Source organism: Emys orbicularis, chromosome 15 (assembly GCF_028017835.1).
Source record: "Emys orbicularis isolate rEmyOrb1 chromosome 15, rEmyOrb1.hap1, whole genome shotgun sequence".
Classification (NCBI taxonomy): Eukaryota; Metazoa; Chordata; order Testudines; family Emydidae; genus Emys; species Emys orbicularis.
This window is the reverse complement of record NC_088697.1, coordinates 18,096,171-18,119,958: the sequence shown is the minus strand read 5'-3', so window position 1 is coordinate 18,119,958 and position 23,788 is coordinate 18,096,171. Positions and strand designations below refer to the sequence as shown.

The 23,788-nt window shown below is 43.7% G+C and overlaps 1 protein-coding gene across 1 annotated transcript in view; it reads left to right on the top strand.

The window, feature by feature from the left end:
• CDON (cell adhesion associated, oncogene regulated) overlaps window positions 1-15,334 on the top strand; it is a 57,231-nt gene extending 41,897 nt beyond the window's left edge. The window contains exons 17-19 of the mRNA XM_065417123.1: window positions 1,283-1,362; window positions 12,595-12,848; window positions 15,168-15,334. Of these exons, the coding sequence (XP_065273195.1) occupies window positions 1,283-1,362; window positions 12,595-12,848; window positions 15,168-15,334 (501 nt within the window). The remainder of the gene's footprint in view (window positions 1-1,282; window positions 1,363-12,594; window positions 12,849-15,167) is intronic.
• The last annotated feature ends 8,454 nt before the right edge of the window (window positions 15,335-23,788 follow it).

Below are 23,788 nucleotides of genomic sequence, written 5' to 3'. Positions count from 1 at the left end.
TCACAGAGCAAGGCTTGCCTTAAGCTTATGTACATGGTGTACAACCACATAGGACCCTGTGTTCCAGGTGCACATATGTGGGGCTGATCTTTAGATCCCTGCGCTGTTCTGTGTGGAGCAGGCCCATGAGATCTCCACAGGACGTACTGTTTCTAGAGGACTGTCCCTTGTAAATACCTGCCTTTCTTTTCATCTCCCCATTTGGAATGCCGTGGAAGGTTGTTGAGCAAGGATGTCAGCAGCTGACTCCACTCCTGCACAGAACAAGTGAGACTTGCATAATCACAATACAGAGCAAAGGAACTTTATATCCCCACTCTTACTGGCATCCCTCTTAATGCTCCAATGTTTGGGAAGATGAAGAAAAGAGGCCTGGGGGAGAGACATGGTGTGAGTGGCCCCACAAGTCCCACACGTATGAGTGCACAGGTCTGCAAAATGTAGGACCAGACCTGGTGCAGAGGCGTACGAAAATAAGAAATACCGGAGAAGAAGCAGTTATCCAACCTAACTCAAACTCAGAGGTTGAATTCGTTTTCCCAAACTCGCTCCCCTTAAGAAAATGCAGAATTGTAACACAACGGTACAGTACCATTTTCAAATGACTCACATCAGTGTCCGCCTAGTATTTAACAATGAGGTATGTGTTAATCTGGCCATTTTACTTACTTGCAATGGGCCTGTTCAGCCAAAACCAACAACACAAAATCCCTCGCACCCCAGAGTCATTGCTGGCGAAGGAATTACCCCATCTGTAAAAATATAAAATGTTTCAAAAGTCTGTTTAGTGAAGTAAACTGATCTAATCGGAGTAATTACAGGAAAGTGGGATGGGTTTATGTTGTGACATCAGCCCTGAATATTTAACACCCTGTCACTCCAAACGGGGCACAGTTCTGTAATGAATAGGAATTTGCTTTCATGTCTGTCATCAGCGTTAAAAATAAACATATTTATAGTGTGTTTATTAAATTAAACCTGGACATATTAGACTGAAAATAAGCCAGGGAAATTACTACGTGCTTGTCTAAGCTACAGTTATTTACTTTTCTCTGACACAAATGCTGGCAGAAAACTCAACTAGACTTTGTATAATAGAAGCTCAGTATTCCCATGCCACATAACAAAACACAGATCTGAAGATTGATACGGTGATTAAGATTCATAATTAAATGAGCGGTCCTGGGGGTTAACCTACATTGTGCCCATTTATCATAGACTACATCTTGTATGCCTGTGTTTCAATTGATTTTGGGTTGTTTTTTTCCCCTTCTTCCTCCAGGGTGGTGGAATGTACACAGCAGTGCCTCAGACCGACCCCTCGGAGTGCATCAATTGCCGGAACTGTCGGAACAATAACAGGTAAGTTAGTTACACCTCTAATTCTTGGCATCATCTTCAATGAGCTTTACAAACCACAATCTCTGTAGCACTGTTATGAGTGTAAATGCAGATGATCCCGTTTTATATATGGGAAGCAGAAGCTAAGAGGTGGTGACTATAGCTGGCGAAAATTTTCCAACACAACTTAGATTCATCAGTAAATGTCGCTTTGGTGAGTGAAATGTTTCACCGTACCTGCTACATATTTAGCTACACTTCCATTGAAACAGCAGTGTGCCCTGACGCTCTGCCGCCTCCTCGCCTTCCCTTAGCTCCAGGGTGTGGAAAAGCAGATCAGCAAGCACACTGCCTCTACCTATTTCTTGTGCACAGAGAGACAAAGTCCCAGGGCACTTTTAGCTCTGGGGGACCAGCAGTGCCTTTCTGGCTCCCGGAGCTTCAGGGTTGGTGAGGAGGCAGAGCTGCTGGGCTCAGCCTGCTGGAAGGTTATTGTCAATTTCATGAATGAAATTGACAAATGGCTGGAGCCAGGTCTCTGTGACTGGCAGGCTCCCTGCAGTGGAACAACTTATTGAAATTCATGTTCTTGTCAGTTTCACAGCTACCAGGGTGTCAGTTTCACATTTTGTTTCAGGAGCACTGAATTTCGGTGTTTCTGAAATGAACATTTTGGGTGTCTCTGGTTTGCCAGAAAATTTTAGTAAATTTGTTTTCATCCAAATTGAGAACAAAAACAATCGAAAACCCCAAACTTTCCAATTTCAGCCAACTCTGGTTGTGATTTAGCCAAGGACACAGAGGAAGTCCGTGTGAATATGTGTTTGACAGATGAGTCTCAAAGGTGATCAGCTGATGAACAAAGTATAAGAACCTAGATAGGATTGAATAAAGCCAGTATTAGACCCCTGGAGTTGCTGTTGCTCAAATAATTAACTAACCCTTGCTGGGTTTTATTGGGTCTGGGGTTAATGGGGAGGGTTGACCTTTGGTCTCAGGTGCACGTCTCTTTCCTTCAGTTTCATGCGATAGACAATTCTAAATTCAGCATAAAAAGGTTAGTTTGTCAGCTACCATTCACATTCTTACTGTCTGTTCTGTATTATGAATTTTCTGCCATCTTCTGAAATCCCCTGAGACCATTTATAAAACCAGAGCAAGTGCGTTGGGGGTCACAGCATTCAGTCTTGCAGATTTGAGGCTCTTGAGGCATTTGGTAGCGGTTTGGCCAGCCTCACACTCTGGGCATGTCACAGCAGGAGAAAGGAGATTCCTTTATAGAATTTGAGGTCCAGTAGTGCCTCCCGTATTAAGGTTACGTTGCGTTTTTCACTTAAAGCAGGGATTTTAGCCTTTTTTCTGTGAAGAATGTCTCTTCTCCAAACTAACCTCACATCGGTGAGTAAAGATTTGTTTTCAGGATTTTCAACTAAATCTTGATTTAGTTCGCTAAAATTAATTTAAAAATGGGACCTTAGAATTCAGTATCTTACTTCTTTTGGACCTGTTCTGCTAGGAAATGGCTGACTTGTTGTCGTTCAAACTCCCCATATTCTTAAAACTCATTGCCATCTACCTTCAAAGATAGATTTGAAGAATTCAGGTGGTAATTAAGCAAAGTTGATTTGTTTTTCCTAGAATTCCCAGTATAGTCACTATTTTCCTTACTCAAAATGACACCGTTTCCCATTACTTACAATGGGATTGAAGTTGTTCATGCCCTCAGTAAAGAAAGCTACTAATTTACTCTCAGTGGGGGAGGGATTCCCCTAGTAAAGATGGCCACTGTTGGCCATTGTTAACTGGACTGAAGCCATAAATCCTCTTCAGGGAGGATGCTACCATCTCACTAAGACTGTATCTGCACTGCAGTTTTGAGGTGTAATTCCCAGCTAGGGTAGACACACACACACATTAGCTCTGCCCGAGCTACAGTGCTAAAAACATAAGTGTGGCTGTGGTGGCCCAGGTGGCAGCTCAGATTAGCCACCTGAATACAGCCCCATTCAAGATCCTAGGTACATATTCAGGTGGCTAGTCCCACATCGCTGCCACCCTGCTATTTTTAGCTTGCTGGCTCAAGAGATCTAGTATGTGTAAGTCTGCCTGAGCTGAGAATTGCGCCTCCCAACTGCAGTGCAGACGTACCCTAAAGCTATCAAACGTCTCACCTTTCAAACCTGCCTGGGTGTGACACAAGCCATTGATGTGACACGTGGCCATAGGGAGGAACATATTTTTGTGCATTACACTTTAATTGACTTTTTTTCTTGCTTTTGAGCACGTTGTCTCACACTGTGAGAATTCTTTTCACATTTTTTTAAAAAGAAAACTGGAAAATTAGGAATTCTGTCATGTGTAACCAAAGGTTCACCTCACATGTTATCAGCAACATTTGGACCCTAGGCCTTCAGCTCTCCAGCTGATACATGACTATGTGAGATACATGAGTAACTGTTATCCTCTGTATGGACCTTCTGCTAGAGAGGAAAGTGACTTACATTTGGCCAGCGGGTGACACAACTATTTGCTAGACAGCAGTAAAATGTTGGGAATTGGGATTGCCTCATTTCTAATGATTAGACGTTAGGAATTATATTCCTGGCTCTGGGATGGAAGAATGGTCTCGTAGTTACAGATAGCATCATCAAGTACATCAGATTGGGCAGGTTGTTTCTGAGCAGCAGGGTGGCTGAGATGGGTCTGCCATATCAGAGATCTCAGTTCTGATCCTAGCTCTGCTACAAGTGATTTTGTGCAACTTCTGTTCCTTTATTTGTAAAATGGGGTGGCTAATACTAGCCTCCTCAGTATTAAGGGCTGTGAAGTGCACAGGTGTATAAGCAACAGGGAGTGGAAGAGATGAGATTTAAACTCGTCTTTTCTTGATTCCCAGCTCAGCGCACTTACTGCTAAGCTAAGGTGTATTTTGATGGGATTCTGTCTTCCCTCTCCAAGACTAGTTCAGCTGCAATGCAATTGAGAGCTGTGCTTGCCATGTGAATAGTGAGGCTACTCCCTAGTAAAGGTGGTCACCTCTTGGTTCTTGTTCCAATGGGATTGAAGCCCGTCACAGGTCAGGGCAGCTGCACTTGTATTCCCTCTCCATGGTCCCTGAAGGGCACCCCCTCTAGTCTCCCAGCTCCTCAACAGTCATCTCTCTTGGGTAGAGACCTATGGGTCTCTCCCTCCTGAATGAAGTTTTTTTCAGTCTGCACAGATCTCTGCCTACACTGTGATATCCACAGCAAGCCAGACTGCCTAAACAGGCCAGAGTCTGTGCTTTAAATGCAAAAGCTTACAAACAGCATGATTGCCATAACACTTCCTGGGTTCACATCCTTTTCCCCCCTGAGAGGTGTTACATAAAGTCCTAGCCCACAATGTTGTGTAGACTCACAGACTTTAAGGCCAGAAGGGACCATCATGATCATCTAGTCTGACCTCCTGCGCATCGCAGGCCACAGAACCTCACCCGCCCACTCCTGTAATAGACCCATCACTTCTTGCTGAGATACTGACATCCTCAAATCTTGATTTAAAGACTTACACGTGACAAAGAATCCACCATTTACTCTAGTTCAAACCAGCAAGTGACCTGTGCCCCACGCTGCAAAGGAGGCCAAAACCTTCAGGGTCTTTGCCAGTGTTACCTGGGGGAAAATTCCTTCCAACCCCAAATATGGTGATCAGTTAGACCCAGAGCATGTGGGCGAGACACCCCCTCCCACCCCCCACCCCCACACACACACCCGCCAGACACCTGGGAAAGAATTCTCTGTAATTACCTCATGTAGTGTCCCATCTCTGGCTATTGGGGATAATTGCTAATAGCAGTTATGTATTGTTTGCATTTCATACTATGGACTCCACAGATACTTAAACTTAATTCAGTAAGATTTTTTTCAAGCATATTGCAGGAAATTGCCATATCTGTCACAAAGCCCCGGGCTGTCCTCAGGAAAGAGAACGGCCCCTTAGACTGTGTGGTTAGAAATTGATTAGAGAGCTTTTGCCATCAACCTTGTCTCAATCAGGGAGTAGAGGCGGAGGTTTCTTGGGGTGAGAAGTTCCAGAGATTGGAGCTTATGGCTCTTTAGCATCTGTTGAAGCTCTTCAGTTTGACAAAGGGTTCTCCAAGCTGAGAAGCCGTGACTGGCCTGGCTGAGCAGTTGACACTTCATGGGATCTGCCTTGCCCCATCAATACAGGCATTTTTCTTCTCGACTTTTAGGCAGGGCTGATAGCTCCTGCTGCCTCTCCTTCTCCAAACATCCCTGCTCCCTCGATCCCCACATGCCATAGGGGATGTTGGGTGCATCCCTGCTGCCTTCCTTGCACCCCCGAAACGCTCCAGCACTAGCCATACTAAAAACTCAGGAAATTTCCTATATAAAAACTTTGTTTAAAAGGGATTCATGTGGGTTAAGGGTGACATCAACCTTTAATGCCTAATCTACCTGTTGAATTGCTATTGGGCTGTACCTGGCCTCATTGCATGAATCATTTGAATGCTGCTGATCCTGGAATTTGACCACAAACGTTGGCTGATATTACTGATAATCTTAGTAGGGATGTAAATATTAAACGGTTAACGGTAAGACCAATACCTAGCAGTTAATATATTGCAGTTAACATTTAAAACAGATTGCCCCGCCCCCACATCCAAGCACACCATGTGCATTAACAAATCCACCTCTTCCCTATCCGCATCCTGCTCTGCACTCAGCGGCAGCACCAAGGGCCGGACAAGCTGAGCTCTCCTTGCACGGCGATGGCTCGGGAGCCCAGAACAGCGGAGACGGGGGGCGGTCAGCACGCGCTGTGCTCTCAGGCTATCAAGGCCGGCTTCCAGGGCCAGGTGCCTCACTCCCCACCAGGAGCCAGCACAGGGACCCAGGCGAGGCACATCCCGTCCCCCACAGACATGGGCCTCCTGCCTGGGGAGCAGCTGAGGGGGCAGGTGGCGCTGGACACTAAGTCTGGCCGCTGCTTATGCCACTACTTGGAAGGTCTCACTGCCTCCTGGCCTGTGGGGTGGCAAGGGAGCTGGGCAGCAAGGGGCACGTGACCGGAACTAGTCAAAGTCCCACAACACACCAAGGAAGACCGGATCAGGTGATGGGGGAAGACTGATGTCACCATGACATCTCCCGGTCACATGACAGGTTCTCCCTGCTGCTATAACCCTCCCAGATCACGTGATGGTCTCTCCCTCCCTTCCCACCCCCCATCTCCCGTCGCCATGACAGTGCACAGGAGGGGGTGCTGATGGGATACCAACTAGGGATGTGAAATATTAAACGGTTAACTGATATTTTTTAAACGATATTTGCATCCCTGTATCTTATGAGTTTAAATTCTGCATTTAAATTCAAACCAAATATAAATGAATGTTTTTTCATTATTTAGCACAGTGGTTTTTCATTTGCAGACCCCTAAAAAATTTCAAATGGAGGTGTGGACCCCTTTGGAAATCTTAGACCATCTGTGGACCCCCACAGGTCGAAAGCCATTAATTTAGCATATTTAACGGCAAGCAGCTAATATGGAATGGTTCTTAGCCACACTAAAAGTGAGATTTGAAATTTGTGTCTTGGATCAGATTTGACCTCTGTTCTGCACTGTTCACCTGTAGATAAGCATAATTCTTCATGCTATAGTAAGGATTATAGTCAATTTGCTTTTCTCCTGCACTAAAGAACCTGGTGCACACTTCTTTATTGAGTACTCCTATCTGGTGGGTTTCTGTGTACTTAACCAAATGGCTGTTCAGTTTCTGCTTGCTTTTTTGACCAGTGCCAAAGTGCTGCTTGTGGTACATCTGTATCAGCTAAACAAGTACCAGTATTTTCAGCAATTGCCATCTCCAAGCAGGCTTTCGTGATACAGTGGTGAAAACACCTGCATTTCTGTCTACACTAATACTTACACTGCTGCTACCACTGATGCAGTCGCACCATTGCTGATAGTTGCTGAACTGTGAATACTCATTTTTCTAGTGTTGACAAGGCCAATGAGACTGCAATTTGTGTCAGTTTTGCCAGTGAAAGGCTCTCAGGTACGTTTTAAATGGGCACCCAAATTTTTTTTAATGTTCTATATTTACATTATATACAGCAAGCGCATGTAGGCAAGATATTTTGTCTGCAGGTTCAACCCAGGTAGGGCTGCTTCTCTCTAACCCTTCTTTGTGTCCCAGACCAGGGTAATATTTGTATTTTGTGGTCAGATTCAATAGCAGCACATAAACTTTAAATGGACCAGCAAAGCAGTATTCAGCCAATTTGTAATGTAAGTTACTCAGAAGTAGGGTCTATAAATCAGGTCATGGGTTGATTTTGGCTTTTTAGCATTGAGATTTGAAATGCATTTTCCACTGGACAGATTTTATACTATCATTCATACATGCTCTGCATTGGAGATGTAATAACTAGTTTTAATCAGAGTTTTAGTATGCACCATTGGATTTAAATTTAATGAGCCAAATTAATTTACTGAAACTCCACTCCAGCCAGTGCAGTTTTACCAGGAATGATACTGAACTCGTGTCTTTCAAAAGAAGACCCCCAAAACCAGCAAAAACAAACACTGAAAATGGGTTTCACTAAAGGAATTGTCTATTTTTAAAAAAAAAAGGGATTCTAGTCAAAACCTCTGTGGAAAGAAATGTCAACTCATGAATGGATTTGTTTGAAGACCAGATGGGTTGCATATGGGTTCTGCAGTGGCTTTTGTGGTATTTCAGTTCTTGGAATAATAAGTACTTGGAGACTGTTTTAATGTGAGGTGATGGACAGAAAATGGAAGCTGCTTGTGCACTGGCACTTTGTGTTGCTATTGTCATAGGAATGTTTGGGAGGGGAGTTTACCCCATGGGGCTGCTTCACCCCACTTCCAGGGATACCTACAAGGACAGACACATTCTTACTCCAAAGTCCATATTTTGACCTTGTCCGTTTCATCTCCGCATGACGGCTCCATTCCTTGGTTTCTGGGCCCTGGAAGATGAATTATCTTGATTCTGTTTATTTCCAGCAATGCTGGTCTTCGCTTTGGTTTCATGTGAGAGACCCAAGTAAGCACTGGAATAAATTGCCCAGGGAGGTTGTGGAATCTCCATCATTTTGAAGAGCAGGTTGGACAAACACCTGTCAGGGATGGTCTAGATAATACTTCGTGCCGGGGACTGGACTAGATGACCTTTTGGGGTCCCTTCCAGTCCTACAAGTCTACGATTCTAAGGTTTTGTGCATAAGGTGACCATGTTTAAAACCAGAATTACAGTCCCCTGGAACCTCAGGCTCAATCTCTAAATTATTTTAGATCGAATCCCCTTAAATATGATCTTTGTACTAATCAGAATGACCTGATGGGAAATACTTTGGGGGAATCTAAATAGGAGCAACATTTTATTATTAAATTTAGCAGTTACCTTGCATAGAAACTCTTCACATAGAAACTATGAATTTGAATATATTTACTTCCCTTTAAATAGAGGGTGAATTCTGTTAATACTTTTGTGCTAAAGGATTAGTTACCTGTCAGCAGGGGGCTTCTGAATGCAGATATGCTGTCACTGTCAATGTCTTCCAAAATAGCTTATGTAATAGTCTTCCATCTTCCCTTGCAGTCTAACGATCAAATGCCGGAGTGACCGACCCATTTAACTCTTCTGAATTGCATACTCTCGACAAACTAGAACAGCATGGGTTCTGTTAACTAGATGCAGATGTCTCAAAATAGGCATTGAACTTCCTAATGCACACAATCAGCTCTGAATACTGAAAGTTCAGCAGTTTATGGAATGCCAAATAACACACAAACCTGTAGCCAGTTCTCACAGGCAAGATGTCCAGGCTGACACAAGCATTTAAGAAAAAAGGGTGAGAACATCTTGCATTTCCCAGTGCCAAAAGAAACTTGGTAATAAGACAGTTCTGACTTCAAATAACATACTGGCTTCTCCCAATGGCACTATCCTATACAATGCAATACAAGATAGTGACTCTGCATAGTCAGAAAAGCCCATCCTTCTAGAGGCACATGAAGAAGACTTCACCACTTAGAATGCGGCCTGAATAAACCTCGAGTAATTTTCCTACTTTGCAGGTGGTAAAATGGGCCTCTTCTGTTTACTGCATGTTATTTTGAGCACAGTGATGTATGCAATAAGTTCTCACACAAACAGTTCAGATTTGTGTGTGGCAGAATACACTAAGCCCTTAGTTTATTTATATTTTTTATTTAAAACAAGTGGAAATAAATGATTTGGGCCTGAGCCACTCAAACTAAGCTTTTTTCTTTTCTTTTTTCACTACCAAACAAGTAACACAGCAACTGAATGAGCACGGTTTCATGCAGCACAGCCTAGTGGTTCTCCAAGTTGTATTTCATAGGCTCATTTGTAAAACATTACCGTCACAGCAATTCCTTATTGAACTCAGATGTGATGTGGTAGTCCCAGCACTGCAAAACTCACTCTTCCAATTGCATATGTGCTCGGACTTTCAAGTGTGTATGAGTGGTTTATTTTGGTGGCATAAATATGCTCTCGTGTTTAGAAATAAGTCCTCATTTAACTTGTTTCTGGGTTGATTTCTTTCCATCAGCAAAAGGATATATTATCCTGTTAGATACATTGTGCTATAAAGCTGTTAAACATGTTTCAGATCCTGATGGAATTGTGTTTAGTAACTGGTGCCAGCTCAGAACGGCGCTGTGTGATGCTATACAAGTATCAGGGGGTAGCCGTGTTAGTCTGTATCCACAAAAACAACAAGGAGTCCGGTGGCACCTTAAAGACTAACCGATTTATTTGGGCATAAGCTTTCGTGGGTAAAAAAAACAAACTCACTTCTTCAGATGCATGGAGTGAAAGTTACAGATGCAGAAATTATATCTGTAACTTTCACTCCATGCATCTGAAGAAGTGAGATTTTTTTTACCCACGAAATCTTATGCCCAAATAAATCGGTTAGTCTTTAAGGTGCCACTGACTCCTTGTTGTTTTGGTGCTATACAAGTATCTAAAATGAGATGGGATAGTTCTGTGCCTGGTGCATATAGCAGGAAGGGTTGTATGTTTAGATTTGGCAGTAGAAATTGTTCTGAGCTGTATCCATTTGGCATATCACTGGATAATCTATGTGTAATATTTGAGAACCCTGTCTGACTCTCATGAGCACTTCCAAACGTTGCTATGGCCAAGGTAATTGTGTGTAAACAGATACGCTCTTCTTTGTAATCAGCCTGCTCCTGCTGCTATCACTCTTGTTTCCATGTTGATGAGCTGTGGTGTTGCAATCCAGGGTTTGTGTCCTTAATAACTGAATCCTGCAGAATAAGTAAGTTTCTGTTGACTGCCAGGGTGTGTGATTAAAGTGAATGACGGGTAGTGAGGTTTTGGTGAAATAACTGTTGTAATTTTTCTGCGATGTGATAAAGATTTGCTGTATATTTTCTGCTTTATCACTCTCCATGCTAGATTTCGGAAGAAAGGATGCACTCTTCTTACAGCTCATACAGTTTGTTTCAGAGAATTCCAAGTCATGTGACTGTTCTAAATATGAAAGTTTGAGTTGTGTAACAATTACTGGCACGTATGCAGTCATACTGGAGTGGTCTGTCCTGGGCTTTCACATTTAACGTGGTTGTTACAAATGAAGCTGCTAGCACTGCTGTGCCCAGGACTTGAGGAACTCTACAACATTCTTGGCATTTTCACTACTTAGGATGAGATAATGCTAGGCATATATCTACAGCAAAAGCCCTTTATGAACGTCTTTCTGTTTAAAAGTTAAATAGCTCAGCTGTAAAGACTGACTTCCCAGCTTGCCTTCAGTTTCAGAGTCCAGAATGAGTGTCTTTGATATTATTTTTTGTATAAATTGAAAAGTTACTATACGTTTTTTACACTTAAAATGCTGCAGTTGGTTGTATGTAGTTCCTCTGTTTACATAAAAATAGGCATTGCTAAGCTAGTTAAACATAAGCTGCTCTATTTGCTTGTTGGATTCGTAACTTAAGCCCTGTGTCATGGCATTTAAAATCTGTATTAGAGCTGGCCAAATGAAGGAATGTCACTTAATTGACAATAGATGGGGAAAAATGCTAAACAAATGATTCTCTGAATGTTTTTCAGCCATCTGGTGAGCAGGGCAAACAAATATATTTAATTGTGAATATATTTTTTCCAAAAAAGTCTGAATTTATGTGACAGAATAAGTGTAATTTATTCCACCAGCTCTACTATATTTACTGTATTAAATAATTGAGATTTACTTGATGAAGTATTCAAAAACTTCTTAAATCACTTTTAGTTGCTGGAACAGGAGCGGGCAAACTTTTTGGCCTGAGGGCCACATCAGGTTTCTGAAATTGTATGGAGGGCCAGTTAGGGGAGGCTGTGCCTCCCCAAACAGCCAGGCGTGGCCCAGCCCAGCCCCCGCCCCCTATCCAATCCCCCCCTGCTTCTTGCCCCCTGACTGCCCCCCCCAGGACTCCTGCCCCATCCAACCACCCCTTCTCCCTGACCACCCCCAGAACCCCTGCCCCTGACTGCCCCCCTGGGACCCCTGCCCTATCCAACCACCCCTTCTCCCTGACCACCCCCAGAACCCCTGCCCCTGACTGCCCCCCTGGGACCCCTGCCCTATCCAACCACCCCTTCTCCCTGACCACCCCCAGAACCCCTGCCCCTGACTGCCCCCCTGGGACCCCTGCCCTATCCAACCACCCCTTCTCCCTGACCACCCCCAGAACCCCTGCCCCTGACTGCCCCCCGGGACCCCTGCCCTATCCAACCACCCCTTCTCCCTGACCACCCCCAGAACCCCTGCCCCTGACTGCCCCCCGACCCCTGCCCCCATTCAACCCCCCTGTTCCCCGCCCCCTGATCACCACCCCGAACTCCCCTGCCCTCTATCTAACCCCCCCTTCTCCCTGCCCCCTTACTGCACTGCCTGGAGCACCGGGTCAGGCCAGCTCTGCAGCTGCGCTGCCGGGCAAGAGCTCGCAGCCCTGCCGCCCAGAGCATTGGGCGGCACAGTGAGCTGAAGCTGCTGGGGAGGGGGAACAGCAGGGGAGGGGCTGGAGGTGAGCCTCCCGGGCCAGGAGCTCAGGGGTCAGGTAGGAGGGTCCCACGGGCCGGATGTGGCCTGCGGGCTGTAGTTTGCCCACCTCTGTGCTAGAACAAAGAATCTGGAGAGATCAGGACTCTGAGTGATTCTTTATTTTGGTTTAAATTCACAGGTGTTTCACCAAAACCAATGGCACTTTTAGCAGCAACACACTACCTGTGGTGCCCATAGTAGCACCTTATCAGCAGGACAGTTTAGAGATGAAACCGATGAATCATGTGATGGTTGCCATGTGTTTAGCCTCCACGGTCCCAGAATGCAGCGTCGAGATGGAGGAAGACAGCAAGGAGAAAGTGGAGCAGCCATCTACTCAGCATTCTTGCTGTCAGGAAAATATGAATCAGATTAACATAGATTACCCAGAAGGTATGCCAAATTGGGGGAGAATAAATCTTGGCTTCCAAGCTGCATGCTTATTGTACAACAGCTGTAGGGTGCTTAGTCTGACTACACAGAATCTAGCAATTAGTCTCAGTAAAGGAAGGCCAGAGTCTGCAAGGTATTCATCAGCTTGCAGCTCCCCCTGAAGACTATGGAAGTGAAGATATTAAAATGCCTTCCAGGTGCATGCCCTAAATGATGTGTTCTAAATGGAATCCCTCCAGTACACTTACTCCAGATGATGTGATGACTGATTTATTTTGAATGCTATTTTTTTAATAATCTTTGCCAGTACCACCTTAGGCATTGCTCTTATCAGATCTCATATTCTAGGAAGAATCAGGCTGGGTAATTATGTATATGAGACCTCTAGGGAAAGCCCAGGTACCTGCAGGAAGTGGCATTAATTCAGAGTTAGCTAGGGGAAGTACCAAATGGGGAAACTGGAATTCAGGAATAAACTGTCTTTGTTCTTTGGGGCGGCAAGAGCTGAAAGCATCACACATTCCTTTATAGCTCCCGGCTGGCCCCAAAAAGAGAGATTTTGAGCTTTCCAGCTGAAAAGACAGGTTGGACCAACATGGTGTTTAGAGGGGGTAAAGACAAGGGATCAGGGGTCCTGGCAGTTCCTTCCCACCCCATCATTTTGCCTTTTCTTCTTCTGTGAAACAATCTCCTCTGGGCTATGGCAGCCCTTCCTTTGTTGTGCAGGTTAACAGTAAGTGCACCCCAGTCCACAAGCCCCTTTGAAGCATTCTCCTGTAGCGTTCAGTCCCTTAGACACTGAATGCTCACAGAATTATCAGGTTAGCTATCCCCATGGGAACAGTGTATGCACCAGCTTGTATGATTCAAGTCAGGATCAGCTCATATGTAACCGCACAGCACTGAGATATATTATAGTGAAGACAATCATAAATGTATTATCAAAGATTAAGATGTAAGACAGTGAGTAAGGATAATGGTAATAGAGTTATATATAAAACAAAAGCATAACATGCATAGGTGCGGTAACTAGAGGGGTGGGGGGTGCTGTAGCACCCCCAGGCTCTGGGAGCAGGGGTGGGGGGGCGGACAGAGGTATGGGGGCTGGCTTTCAGCACCCCATTATTCAAAGTGTTCCCGTGCCACTGATCACACGCTTTCTAGAGATTAAATTTAACAGTCTAACCTTCTGTCTAAGGACGTTTGTCTCACCCCAGATGTCTTTCATGGTGTTTCAGCCAAGCCTGGTTGAGATCCTATTTGCATGAATGTAAACATGCTGTCCCTTTACTTCCTCAGGTGCAGGATAAAGGGGTGTCTCCTTGCCTTCTACTTACACCCCTATAGATCATTAACCTTAGAGACAGCAGAATCTCCCCCCTCCCCGCCCCCATTGCTTGTTTTTTTTCCCCTCTGTTCTTTTCCTGTTGATCCTGTATGTAAATGGGCCTTCCCTTGTGTTGGCTTACAATACTTAATTTACAGTTGACAAAGAGATGCACATCTTACTCCCTGTCTGGAAGAAACGTTTTTCTCTTTGGTTGGTGACAGACTTTAAAACATATATTTTCAGTACATATACGCAGCTCCTTAACTATCCATGCATGCATCAGGCAATGATTGAGGATCAGTATGACATAATCTTTTTCTTAGAAACCTCACGACCTCATTTATGGATAAATATCATAAAAATGGTGTGCTAGAAGTGATGAGTTTGTCAGGCCTGTTATGAGTTCCTGTTTCACAACAGTGAACCATTTGGCATTGAGAAGTTCTTAGGGTCATAATCATAGAATCATAGAATATCAGGGTTGGAAGGGACCTCAGGAGGTCATCTAATCCAACCCCCTGCTCAAAGCAGGACCAATCCCCAGACAGATTTTTGCCCCAGATCCCTAAATGGCCCCCTCAAGGATTGAACTCACAACCCTGGGTTTAACAGGCCAATGCTCAAACCACTGATTTTATTTAGATCAGAGAGGCAGCTTGCCATTTGAAACTAGGGCTTTGCCCATAATCTCTCAAGATAGCAAAGCCACTACCCACAATCTGATCACTAAATCTAGTGATAACTGAAAGTACATTATTAAAAGGCTTAGAGAACAGGGAAATGTATCATGAGAAATGCCCTAGGAAATTAGCAATTCCTGCCAGGGTTTAACACTGTACAGCGTCCAAACTAATTTTCACTTTTAGTGAAAAGCAAAGATTTTACCCAGTTCACTAATCTGCATTTGGAGACTGGTGGGGCAAGTATGCTGAAATAGTGAAGGGGCAAGGAGAGATTTCATGCTAATATAAACTGCTCTTGATTTGCAGGTGACATTTGTGCACGTTCAGAAACATCAAATCATATTTTGAGCTGGAGTCCTCTTATTCTGCATCCTGTTTCAAAGGACTGTAATGAAAAATCAGGATGGAATTCACCTGGTGTCACTTTAAACCGCTCCGGGGACCTTCGACAGCTCCAGATGCAGGAGACCTGAAGAAGCAGCAACCATTTTCCCACTCAAAGCCAGTAACTGCACAGCAGAATCACTGACAAGGACTGATGGAGGGGTGTTAATTATAACAGAGAGAGTCACTATTTATTTTTTGTAGTAGTGTCATGAATGTATCTTGTTTAAAATGTTTGCCTTTTTATATTATTTATGCCTTGAGAAATTCCTTTGTTTTTTCCACACCCTGTGGAATTAGCCTGGTTATGTATAAAGTTTTGTAATAATATAAAGAACAACAATGGGAAATATGTAGTGTGTTTTCCATGGATATTACCAGCATGAGAAGCACTTCTGCAAAGGAGCATAGATGTTGAATATGCAGATTTTAGAGTGGATCCAACCCGAGTGGTTCTGAAGTTCATAGAAGATTATAGCCACTCTATAGAGCTGCTGTGTCACTGGCATTTGTTGCAATATTTTTACAGCTAATTTGCCTGACTACATTTGAATGCTGTTGTTTCAGGCTCTCTTGATGGAAAGAGATTTGATGATGGAACCCCAACATAATGAACCCCAGCCGATCTGTTTATATGAATGGTACAGCTGGTCGAGTAGTAATAAATCTGATTTGGGAGCCAGAGCCCTGCATTCAGTTGGATACTACTTAACTAAAAATATGATATCTCCAAGTATTGGAAAACCCCTAGTGTTCAGAGAAAATTTCATAATTCCCCAAACTTTCATTCCTTCTAGCAGGAATGATTTATCTGAACATTCTTACTGGAAGGTCACTATTTGTTGTTTTTAAAAGTATTCGTCATCTAATCAGGGAACAGAAAGTATTCCATATGACTTGTGGGACCAGCTATATAATATACATAAGGAATAATCTACATGAATAATTTGTGAACGGCCTAGAGTCTGAGCATTGTTTATTCAAGCTCGTTAGCGCATAGTGATTTCTCCGAACATATTCGTTATTCTTGTTAAAGGCTCTCATCCAAAAAAGGCTAAATTCAGAAGAGTTATTGGCAGTGAGTATATAACTGTTTTTTATTAGCCAGTTGTTTTGCATTCTTGTGCATGTTTTACATTTTGCTGCGGGTAAATCGGGCTGAATTTTCTAAGTTTACATCTTAAACCTGCTCATGCATGCGCACCTTTCCTTCGGAGCAGGTGGGATTGATATATCAAGAGTAAATGCCGGCAGGGCAAAGTGAACTCACTCTGAAATAAGCAACAGAGTCCTGTGGCATCTTATAGACTAACAGACATATTGGAGCATAAGCTTTCATGGGTTACATGCATCTGATGAAGTGGGTATTCACCCATGAAAGCTTATGCTCCAATACGTCTGTTAGTCTATAAGGTGCCACAGGACTCTTAGTCTGGATCTGTAAAAAGCGACAAACATGGCTACCCCTCTGATACTTGTCACTCTGAAATGTCCAACTGCTTCAGTTTCTACGGCACATTAGTACTTAGTTGCCACTAATTCCACTGGCTTAATTTCCAGTTGCCTCAGAATGGACCTGTTCAATTTATAGTAAAATCTCCAGTGGTTGGTACTTTTCTAATCCCCATGTGAGCTAATATTCAGTAGTGCTGGTAGTTGCATATCTCTAAACGTAACCCTGGTTAGTAGCGGCAGATCTGTGGTGAGGCTCACGTTCCTAAAATATGATAGTCCACGATGCACTATCACAAATGGTTAAAACTAAAGTATAACGAACATTTTGTGATGCTTTAGCCCTGCTTGCTTGTTCACTTACAAAGGTAAAGTTCAATCCTTTGCAATGGATCTCCCAGGGACTGAATGGTATTTTAACTCCATGGTTTGAGAAAAAGGGAAAACGTATCCTTTGTGTAATAATGCTCTCCTCGCCTGTTAAATAAGAGCCCGGAGGTGTTGCTTTAGAAAATTGAGCCTGGTGCTGTCGCAAACGGTGTCCAACAAACCACAGCTCAGACAATGGCTGTGTATGAAGAAATTTGCCTGTATCTCAGACATAGCAGCTGGAGCGTGATGTAGGTGTTGCAATGTTAACTGCACATTTTTTTTCAAATTTAATCAGAGTAAATAAAACAAACTTTCACTTGTAAAACACTCTATCCAAAAATCAGAGCCTATAACCCAAGGAATGAGGCACATAAATCACAATTACTGCTGCCCTGAGGTGACACATGTGCAGTCTCCTTTTAATGGAATGAATATTTTCCTAGCGAGAGCAAGAAACGCCCCGAGGGGAGGGAGGGAGGGAAGCAAAGCTGCCCTATTTGAATCACAAACCACTTACAGAAGAAACGAGGAGGTGGCTACAGGTGCACTATACAGTAGAACCTCAGAGTTACAAACACCAGAGTTACGAACTGACCGGTCAACCACACACCTTGTTTGGAACCAGCAGGGACCCCCAAAAAAGCAAATACCGCACCGTACTGCATTAAACGTAAACTACTAAAAGAAAATAAAGGGAAAGCAGCATTTTTCTTCTGCATACTAAAGCTTCAAAGTCAATGTTCAGTTGTAAACTTTTGAAACAACCACAACGTTTTGCTCAGAGTTACGAACATTTCTATATGCATCCGAAGAAGTGGGTTGTAGCCCACGAAAGCTTATGCTCTAATAAATTTGTTAGTCTCTAAGGTGCCACAAGTACTCCTGTTATTTTTGCGAACATTTCAGAGTTACTAACCACTTCCATTCCCAAGGTGTTTGGAACCCCGAGGTCCTATTGTACCACATTGAGTAAGATATGTGTACCATAAAGACTGACTCTGTACTTTTCTAACTATTGCAACAAATGTCAAATGCAGCATGTGTGTATACAGTGTGAAAATATTATAATATAGGATATATATTATATATTTTATAAATACAGCCCTTAAATGAGAACTTACTGGGTTTGATCTGGGTCACTATGCAAGAGTTTATTGCAGTAGGAAACTAGTTGATGCTGTTTTTGCTTGGTGGATGGGAGAGGGGGCCGCACCAGATGTGTACACAAGTTCTCTATTCCTGATGTCCAGGTGTACAGTATGTGATAATGGATTCGTCTGCATGTCTGAGAGACCTAATTAGCATCCGAGGAAGGCAGACTCCCGTCGTCTAGTGTGATCTATTGAGTGCAATGGCCGATCTAGTTAGGTTACGAAAGTTGCCTGTTAAGAGAACTAGCATATTAAATGCTTTGACAGAGAGGTTCAGGAAACTCTGCTGTAAGAGTTTGGTAGTTTGGAGCAGGAAACCAAGGCAGGTTCGTATTAGCCCTTGGGACATAAACTGCTTTGAAAGAGTCAGATTTCGGGGGTGGGGTTTCTACTCAAGGAAGAGATTGTTGTAATCTGCCATGTTAGCAGAGTCTCATCATGGACTGCTTTATTTATAATGAATAACACTGTTTTAAGTGTTTTTCTTTTATTGTATTTTATTTATAAAAATATATATGTTTGCCTTTCTTTTTAGGGGTCGTGTTCTCCTAACTATAGGTGCATAATTACAAAACTGTACACAAATCCTGCATAGATGCTGTGATTCCCAGGTCATGCAAATCAGTCCCGTCGCATCCTTAGACTTCAGCTAGTACCAGCTCCCCAGGAAATGCTGAAAGGCCTTGCCCCTCTGAAAACCCACCCTGTTCTTTAAAGCTGGCTCGGTTTTGTGCTTTGAACGTTATTTTCCGTTGAAATCTAGAGGGCACAGGGACTTAGTGGGATGTGAGAAGTAGGTGCACAAACTCTAGAATCCTGGGTTCATTGGCAAGGGTTTTGGCACCAGGGGGATGAGGTGCATTGGCAGAGCAGTGATGAGGAAACTTCTATTAACTGCCTATGTTATGCTTGACTCTAGCCAGTGTTATGTTCTTTGCTTCTATGGGCACTACGTACATAACCCAGGGTTTGTTGTTGTTGTTTGTTTTTTTTTAAAAGATTCACTGACATCAGACCTGTGTGCATTTCCCTTTTTTTATCTTTTTTTTTTTTTTTTTTAAACAGAGGCCCTCTGAAGCTTCCTGGTTGTTACTAGCCAAATCTTGTTCTCTCAGAAACAATACATTTAAAAATCCTGTTTCAAACCTTTTCCTCTTGGTACGTGCTCTAGTTATGTAATGGTCTGTCTTAATATGGGTCATGGTAAAAACAAACCAACCCTCTCTGATCCTCCCAGTATCTGAGAACGTCATTCAGCTGTCGTACTGCCCAAGGAAAATGTTTTTCTGTATTTCACCTGTGTGGTCTTTGAAAGCAATAACTTAAAGATGCATGGTTTTTGTATCATATAGAAAAATATGCTATATTTTCCTAAAAAAAAAAAAAAGTTGTAATATTCTTTTGAAATTGTACATATTTTTAAATGATGTAGTTTTGGGCAGACTTTTTTGGTGGTTTGATTAATATTAAAGAGAATGTTGCTGCTTTATGAGTGATGCTTATTAGATTGTGTCTGCTCTTGAATCTATAAGTGGTGTGAATTCTCATTAGCCGAAAGCTACTGATACTAGAGAAAGTCAGACTAGCTATATCACTACTTAATACAAGCCAAATAATTTACTAGTTTCCTATTTAATTACTGTTCACCAAATTTACCCTACCCTAAAGAACAGTGAATTGCCAACAATATTTTAAGTCATAGGCAAGGACTAGAAGAAGCCAATGGACTTATAATTTAAAAAAAAAAAGAGAGAGAGAGTGGATCGCTTATATGGCTTAGACATAAATGATCTGGAAAAAGGGGTAAACAGTGAGGTGGCAAAACTTGCAGATGATACAAAACTACTCAAGATGGTTAAGTCCCAGGCAGACTGCGAAGAGCTACAAAGGGATCTCATAAAACTTGGGTGACTGGGCAACAAAATGGCAGATGAATTTCAATGTTTATAAATGCGAAGTAATGCACATTGGAAAACATAATCACAACTATACATATAAAATGATAGGGTCTAAATTAGCTGTTACCACTCAAGAAAGAGTTGGAGTCACTGTGGTTAGTTCTCTGAAAACATCCACTCAATGTGTAACGGCAGTCAAAAAAGCGAACAGAATGTTGGGCATCATTAAGAAAGGGATAGATAAGAGAAAATATCATATATAAATCCATGGTATACCCACATCTTGAATACTGCGTGCAGATCTGATTGCCCCATCTCAAAAAAGATATATTGGAATCGGAAAACGTTCAGAAAAGGGCAACAAAAATGATAACGGGTATGGAACAGCTTCCATATGAGAAGAGATTAATAAGACTGGGACTTTTCAGCTTGGAAAAGATACGACTAAGGGGGGGATATGATAGAGGTCTATAAAATCCTGACTGGTGTGGAGAAAGTAAATAAGGAAGTGTTGTTTATTCCTTCTCATAACACAAGAACTAGGGGTCACTCCATGAAATTAATAGGCAGCAGGTTTAAAATGAACAAAAGGAAGTATTTCTTCACACAATGCACAGTCAACCTGTGGAACTCTTTGCCAGAGGATATTATGAAGGCCAAGACTATAACAGGGTTCAAAAAAACTAGATAAATTCATTCCTGTTCTGTTCATTCCCTCTGGGGCACCTGGCATTGGCCAGTGCACCGGGCTAGATGGACCTTCCAGTATGGCCGTTCTTATGTTCTTTCATGCAGCATAAGGAAGCCGCAGAGCTTTGACTGCATATGGTTGTGGTGTTCCACAGTAGGGAAGATTTCAACCCTTTCTTGTCAGTAATCTGGGAGTGGGACCTTCGTTTAATTCATGGACAGAGTTCTTTAAACTGAGGTTAATGTTACTAATGTCTCTGTGTCTGAAGGGTAAGAAAACTAGGTGAACACAGAAGCTTTTAAAAATCAGACTTTCAAATATTAGACATTGCTTTTTTTATTCACTACAATAACACCAAAGGTAAATCATAAAGTGCCTCTTTCTTCCTCTAGGTTTGGCTAGAGAGGGATTCCCAGTCACGGTCTTTAAGGTGCTGCTTCTGGCCTACACTGTTGCAGTTTTGGTGAATTTTGCATAAAAGCTGAGGATTATTTACCAGCACTCAATATTTGCTGGTGCTTTATAAACATACAAAGCGCAGTCTCTAAACTGAATAATATTCAGCTTAGTTGTGCCATATCTACAGCTTTAATGTGGCATTAGCTCCTTAAAGGTGATTGGCGAAGGGGGCTCAGAATGTGGGTTTCTGTCTGTCTGATGGGTAAAGAGGGCATAAAAAGAGGGGTTAACTGTTTGGGGTTGTTGTTTTTCTCTCTAGAAATAACAAGAACCTGGTTTTGCTTGGAGGAGCCTTGTGCAAAAGCCCCAGTTAGGGTTGCCAACTTTCTAATCGCACAAAACTGAACACCCTTGTCCTCTTCTCTGCCCTGCCCTGCCCCTTCCCTGAGGCCCCACCCCTTCTTTGAGGCCCCATCCTCCCTCACTCACTTTCACTGGGCTGGGTCATGGGGTGGGGGTGCGGGCTCTGGGGTGGGGCCAGAAATGAGGGGTTCAGGGTATGGGAGGGGGCACCGGGCTGGGGAAGGGGGTGGTTGGGGCATGGGAGGAGGTGATGGCTCCAGCTGGGGGGTGCAGGCTCTGGAATGGGGCCAGGGATGAGGGGTTTGGGGTGCATGAGGGGGCTCCAGGCTGGGGCCAAGGAGTTTGGAGTGTGGGAGTGGGCTCAGGGCTGGGGAAGGGGGTTGGGGGTACAGAAGGGGGCTTTGGGCTGGGGCTGAAGAGTTTGGAGTGCGGGAGCGGACTCAGGGCTGGGGCAGGGGGTTGGGGTGTGGGAGGGGGTGTGGGTGCGGGGTAAATAATCCTCATATTTTATGCAAAATTCACCAAAACTGCAACTCTGGGAGGGGGGTCAGGGCTGGGGCAGAGGGTTGGGATGCAGGTGTCGGCAGCACAGTGGGGCTAAGGCAGGCTCCTTGGCTCCTGGAAGCGGCCAGCGTGTCCGTTTCCTAGGTGGAGGTGCGACCAGGTGGCTCTACACGCTGCCCATGCCCGCAGGCACCGCCACTGCAGCTCCTATTGGCTGCGGAGCTTCCCTGATCGCCCCTGCGCCTAGGGGCTGCAGGGACACGCCAGCCACTTCCGGGAGCTGCGCAGAGACAGGCCAGGCAGGGAGCCTGCCTTAGCCCCACTGTGCTGCTGACCAGACTTTTAATGGCCCAGTCAGCGGTGCATTCCGGTCAGAAACCGGACACCTGGCAACCCAAGTCCCAGCAGCTGTGTATTGTGAGCTAGCATGCGTGTCTTCACTGACGGGGTGGACATGCTGAATTTGTAGCAGAGGTCCTTTCTCCCAAGTGTTCTTTAGCTATTGACCTTAGATAGGTTTTAACAACACCAGAGTTCTAAAGCGTTTGACTGCACGTTCCTTCCCTCCCAGTTACTCAAAATTCACTCTCTTGTACCTTCGTATCATCATTTCACTAGTCCATCAGCCACCATAGTCTTCCAGTGTGCACTAGACCTGAATTTCTGTTGTAGACCAAGTAGAAAGCCCTCCCCCCCACATTTTTACATAAATCTTCCAAACCATCTTTATCAGTCATAAGGATGCAAAACCAGGCACAAACCCACTTGGTTGTAAATGTTCAAGTCATGTTTAAGCATATTAAAGCAGCCCAAGGAATTTCCTCCTTGGCTACTTGCCAACAATCCTCTACCCTTACAACTAATCTGTCAACTGTGGCCAGAGTTGGCATTATGACAAGCCAGGATATTTGTGATGAGGGAACATGTATGTCCTTTAAGGCATCATAGAATACTTACATGAACCAAAGCGATGCCTCATTCAGACACTTACAAATAAGGAATGGGAGGCAAATAACTCAAAATTGTAACGACTCTGAGTTCAGTCCCCTAGAATATCAACTTTTCCTTATGAATTAGAGTATCCAGCTTATATCCCATCATTCTTAAGCATATTTCCAGGGGGGAGGGATGAGCTAAGATCAAGTGGGAAAGGGACTGGACCAGAGAATCTCATGAGTGGATCATAGAATCATAGAAGATTCGGGTTGGAAGAGACCTCTGGAGGTCATCTAGTCCAACCCCCTGCTCAAAGCAAAACCAACACCAACTAAATCATCCCAGCCAGGGCTTTGTCAAGCCGGGCCTTAAAAACCTCTAAGGAAGGAGATTCCACCACCTCCGTAGGTAACCCATTCCAGTGCTTCACCACCCTCCTAGTGAAATAGTGTTTCCTAATATCCAACCTAGACCTCCCCCACTGCAACGTGAGACCATTGCTTCTTGTTCTGTCATCTGCCACCACTGAGAACAGCCAAGCTCCATCCTCTTTGGAACCCCCCTTCAGGTAATTGAAGGCTGCTATCAAATCCCCCCTCGCTCTTCTCTTCTGCAAACTAAATAACCCCAGTTCCCTCAGCCTCTCCTCATAAGTCAGGCTCATGGATCATCAAGTTATATCAATTTCCATTGATGTAAGATACTAAATGTGCACATCTAATTTTTTTCCTAGGACATTTGGCTCTGGAATGTATGAACAAAATAAAAAGGGTGATG